At 39.9% G+C, this 5807-nt stretch overlaps 1 protein-coding gene across 1 annotated transcript; it reads left to right on the top strand.

Moving 5' to 3' along the window:
- Positions 1-2801: 2801 nt before the first annotated feature.
- On the top strand, positions 2802-4526 carry LOC103518165 (apoptotic chromatin condensation inducer in the nucleus; the record flags this gene model as incomplete). Its single annotated transcript, XM_008483218.2, is given in 4 exon segments — positions 2802-2814; positions 2894-3000; positions 3002-3130; positions 4305-4526. Coding segments are annotated over 4 exon segments (471 nt in total), but the record flags the coding sequence as incomplete, so codon positions are not given.
- Positions 4527-5807: the final 1281 nt, after the last annotated feature.

Below are 5807 nucleotides of genomic sequence, written 5' to 3'. Positions count from 1 at the left end.
GTCACACAGTGTTTATTTATGTTGTTTATTTTTTTATCGATTTATTATCAAATTCTATCTAATTCTTTATTAATTTAAGCTTGGGTTTGCAGTGTCATGTGAAAAGTCATTTTTTACTCTTGCGGACCAGTCAAAAAGAGTGGACCAATATTGTTCTAGGTAGGTATGTTATAAATTATAATTATAACAATGAGTCAAAATGAGACTGCAAAGTCGGGGTTGTTAAAAGCTTTAAAAGATTTTCTTTTGGAACTTTGTCTTCATACCGGGGGTCATTATGATCTACATGTACTATCAGATTTACAAGGAGGCGGACCGTCAGGAGCACATGCTGTTCAGGTGAGTCACACCAGTATTTATTTATGTTGTTTATTTTTTTATTGATTTACCTATTATCAAATTCTATCTAACTCTTTATTAATTTAAGCTTGGGTTTGCAGTATCATGTGAAAAATCATTTTTTACTCTTGCGCACCAGTCAAAAAGAGTGGACCAATATTGTTATAGGTATGTTATAATTACAACAATGAGTCAAAATGAGACTGCAAAGTCGGGCTTGTTAAAAGCTTTAAAAGATTTTCTTTTGGAACTTTGTCTTAATTCTATTTATATTGCTCGAATGTGACAAATTGTATGTCACCGAAAATGGTTCAGGATAAAATCCGCCCCGGGCGAGAATCGAACCCGCGGCCTAGCGCTTACATGGCAGACGCACTACCAACTAAGCTAACTAGGCTGCCAGACCTTCATCTTTGTGAGGACAATTGAGGAGGTGGTTGGAAATCAAGACCAAAAGGAAAAGCAAAATAGCCTGATTTTAGCGGTGCCTCTCACAAGCAAAAACTCTCTTCTCTTAGTAATCTTTCCTACCTCTTTCTTGTGATCCTTTTCTTCTTCCTCCTCCTCCTCCTCCTCGTTTTTCTGCCTTTTCTCCTTCTTCTCATCCTTTTCTACTACGAGTACATTTCGCTGGTATTTTTTGATGTCTCAATTTACTCATTTTAGAATTCTAGCATAATCAAGTCCTAATTTGTCGCAAGCAATAAAACATAATCAAAACAAGCACAATTTACCCCCAGTACAAATAAAGTAAACTCAAAAGACAATCAAATTTCGCCCACATCCAGGTACCTTTCTGTAACGATGAATTTTTCATCATGAATTTTAATGAGACATTTGAAATCTTTTTTCCTTCTGACATTATTACTTTCTATTTTTTTCCTTAGAAAATAAAATCCGTAATATTTTTTCTTCTTGCAAATATGTAGAGGGAAAAAATGTTTTCTTCGCGTTCAAGTGTTATTCAGGGAACGATTTCAAAAGAATAAACTTCTAGAAAAGCAAAATGAGAAATAAAAACTCGACTGAAAGGAAACAATATTGTCACCGGAGAGGAAATGTCAAGCACCTCCATGAAAAGACAAGAGGACACGAAACTAAATCGCGCTGCTCTTGAATAAACAAAACATGAATTCGTAACGAAAAACCGCGAACAACAAACACACAAACGATTTAATTAACACGCAGCACCCCAGGGGACTCAGGGGAGTTTAAAAACAACATTAAACCAATCATTCAACGGCACATACCCTTCAGGACCTCTCCCTCAGCGGCACGTACCCTCCCCAGAACACCTCACTCAACGGCACACTCCCTTCCTACAACCCCTTATTCAACGGAAAGCTCTCTCAGTAGAACCCCTCCCTCAGCGGAACGATGAGTGTTATGCCAACAAACGCCAATCTAAAACAAACATCCACAACCTCTCTCATCCTATCCAACCTTCTCTCCAACCCCACCCTGAGTTTTCTCACACACACAAATGAGCTCTGATCTCGAAATTTGTCGCGACGACCTATGAACTCAAAGCGAGAAAGTTTTAGATAACACTTGCAGTGCAATAGTCCTAATTAAAATGGACGCGGCACACAAGGGATCAGGAAGAGACCGCCTTAACATAATAATGGAGCTCTGATCTTGAAATTTGTCGCGACGACCTATGAACTCAAAGCGAGAAAGTTTTAGATAACACTTCAGTCGTTATTTTAAGACCGGTTTTAGCGTCACCTATGTTAAGCTACGCCGAGCAAGGCCAATAAATGGATGGGTGACTTAAACCTTATATTGGGAATAAAGGGAGAACGGGCTCTAGTCTTGATTTTGAATCATTACATGAAAGTAAAATCGAAAAATCAAATCAAGAATAATTATAAAAACTGATTATTAAACAAATTAGGTAGGTACATAGGTACTGATTTTCTTTAATCACGATCGAATAAACTACGGGCTAAAAAATTCCCGGAGGGACGGACCAAGCTTGTTTCATCTATACCAAGACTTCCCAGGAAAAAAATACACACACACATCATGAATTCTTTGTGTTAAACAGAGAGCTCCTTTAGAACTTTTGTGGGTACCACATCATTACTAAGTGCCTCACGCGATTACAATCCAATGTGTCAATTTAAGAAAAATTTCGCGAAGTCCGCGAATTGGGTGCCAACTTTGGATTTTTAAATGAGAACCCCTATTTTTTTTTTTTTTTTGCATATTCGTTTTCTACGTTAAATTTAAAGTATAATCGACTACTCACTCGAATTTTTGCGGTTCGCTGTTTTCGCGGAATTCGCGGAAAATGCCTATCATAAAAGTGAAAATGTACAAGTACGACTCAAAATGTACAAGTACGACCTATCAAATCTGAGTGTCTTTTGCTCCCAAATCTTATGGTCTCATTATTATTTCGATGATTTTTCGCTGTTAGCGAATTGCGCGGTGTTCGTGAAGTCCGCGAATCCTACATGTTTTCCAAAGGTACGTGTGTGATACATCAAATCGTGCTATTTTTTTTACTTCTAAACCTTGTGGTGATGTTATTTTTGACGGTTTACAGAATCTCCAGGCACGGTGCGCAAGGTCTCCATCAAGAAGGACAGAAAGGACGTCTCCCCCCGGCGGGCCCATCGCCCCACCCCCCCCCGCCCCCCTCACTCCCACCCCTGTCCTGTACATATACAACTTAACCCGACCCTTCACGCTGGGTCAGTTGCGAGAACTCCTGTCCCGGACCGGGAAAATAGTCCCCGACGGGTTCTGGATCAATGCTATCAAGTCCAAGTGCTACGTCGAGGTAAGAAACTTACCTTCCGTGTCCGCGGGGGTGATATTACGGTGGGAAAAGGATTTTTTTTTTTTGTAATTTTATTGACGTCAAATTTACATATTTTCCATACGTGATTTAACATATTTTAAATTTACTGGTGGACATATCTCATGATTTAATGAGATATACGCACCAGCAATTAGGACAGATTTTAAATTTCAATTTAGAATTAAGAACCAACCAAATTTCAATTTAGAACCAAGCGGTTAGAACAACCAAATTTTAATTTAGAACCAAGAACCCACCAAATTTCAATTTACAACCAAGAACCAACCAAATTTCAATTTAGAACCAACCAAATTTCAATTTAGAACCAAGAACCAACCAAATTTCAATTGAGAACCAAGAACCAACCAAAATTCAATTTAGAACCAAGAACCAACCAAATTCCAATTTACGCCCTTGAGCGGCTGTGTCACCGGATTGTCTGCTATGGTTGCCTCTCCATGTCCTGCGGGGGATTCTTAGCACCCTTTCCCCATCTAAGGGGTGCCGGGTGCCCCCTACTGAGGGCCGTGTTGTGATTTCTGCCAAATGTGGTGACATAGACCGCCCACCTGGTCCTTAACAGATCCACAACGAAGACCACCAGTGTGTCCATTACTAATTTTAGATTTATTTATTCAAAATCCCAGTTGAGATACTTTTTTATTTCGGCCAACAGAGGACCATCACCACGTATTTCTTACTGCTTGTCGGTCACGACCCTTCCAGTCGGATCCTTTCTACTTCTTTTCATATTTTCTCTTCATCCAGTAGATCTTCATTCTGGATGAATAGTCAGGTCAGCCTTTCTCTCCCCTGACCATTTACTGTTGGGTCTGGGGACAATAGTAGTCAGTGGTTTCAGTTTATCAGATGACTTTACAGCTTCTTGATATAGGGGTCTTTTACGTATAAGATCACGATTGATTTCGGCTGCCTCCAAATCTTTTTTTTTCTACTTGATTTGACCACTTAGCATAGGATGACTTTTTAGAAATTGATGAGTGGATTCGGTGTGTTAATCTTTTAGGGTCCATACGTTCAAGATGCCCATAGCATCATCTTCCTTTTCCTTAAGAATTCAGTACAATACAAGTAAATTAAACTAGGTTAGGGCCGGGACTCCGTTGTGTAGATTTGATATTTTGATTTTCAGTACGAGAACGAGGAACAGGCAGAGGAAACTAGGCATGCATTGCATGAAGTGCGCTGGCCTGTCACTAATGACAAGGTACTCAAAGTAGAGTTCACCACTAAGGATGCCATGTTGAGCGCTCAGATCAAGGCAGAAACACAGGAAATGCCCACGCAACGCAAAACAGAACCTCTCGTTATGGACAGGAATTCGCAGCGGGTAAGTTGCAACTCTGAACTATTCGTAAAAACAAATATACCTACTTGAGGTAAAAATCAGAAAGAGAGAAACAATCTATTTTTATGAGACCAAAATCACACTTGATAAAACTATAGATATTAAGAATTGCCAGCCTAGTTAGCTTAGTGAACCCGCGGCCTAGCGCTTACAAGGCAGACGCACTACCAACTAAGCTAACTAGGCTGGCTTCTTTAGTCTTTTACACACTACGAAGTCCAAATGGTAATTTTTTGTTTTCTTTTGAATCCATTGAATCTGGATTCTTTGGATTCAAGTATGTGGATTCGATGGTTTTGAGAATCCAGTTCACTGAATCCGGATTTTCAAAACACGTTTTTCAAATGGAGCCAGCGAGGATAGCACGTTGAACGTATTATAGTTCATCCAGATCAATGTGACAACAATGAGTCATCAACCCAAAATAAAAGAACCAATCAGATTGCAGGAAATCCTTACATTGTTGCAATTGAAGTAAAGGTCTATTTTTGATAAACTCTTTCTTTTAAAATGCAGAGGTAGCTCTAAGTTCAGAGGTTGGATTCCAGAACAGGTAAGGTGGATATCGCCTTATCTGACTTTGTTTCACTGTCGGAGGAAGGACTATGCAATATACCTTCCCCTTTTAGAGATTCTCTACCATTGCACATGTCACATGTTTGGCAACAATGCCTAATTTTTGCTGTCACATTGATCTGGACACACTATACCTAGATTCAATTTGAAAAATAGGCAGGTACCTAGCCTCCCAATCCATTGAATGGGGTGGGAAGCAAGCTTTGTTTTTTTACCTGTTACCTCTGTTAGTTGGCAGAGAGAAAATCTGCAAGAGATAGGTCAATGTTTACACACGATTTTACTATACTAGCTAAACGGAAAATGCTATACCTAACCGCTATGTATACTGTATTCTAGCTAAACTGAAAATGCTACCGACCCTGTTACCTATTATGCTAACTCAAACAAAATGCTACCACATACCACAGGGCTCTCTCTCCCTCCCTCCCCCTCTCTCTCTCCCCTCTCTCCCTCCCTCTCTCTCTCTCCCCTCTCTCTCTCTCACCCTCTTTCCCTTGTAACCTGATCTACATCGTAGAATACAGTGAAGCGGTAGCATTATCTAGTTTTTACTTTCTATTACCCAATACATACCTACTTCACCTGCCTCGGTGTGGTGTACCTGCCTCGGTGGTGTAGTGGTCAAGGCGCTCGCCTGGTAAACAGGAGGGCGTGGGTTCAATCCCAGCCGAGGTATGGAATTTTATCCTCAATATAATTTGAGAATTT

The sequence above is a fragment of the Diaphorina citri genome, unplaced genomic scaffold (genome assembly GCF_000475195.1).
Source record: "Diaphorina citri unplaced genomic scaffold, Diaci psyllid genome assembly version 1.1 scaffold2095, whole genome shotgun sequence".
Lineage (NCBI taxonomy): Eukaryota > Metazoa > Arthropoda > Insecta > Hemiptera > Psyllidae > Diaphorina > Diaphorina citri.
Note: the sequence above shows the minus strand (reverse complement) of the source record. Positions and strands in the feature narration are given on the sequence as shown.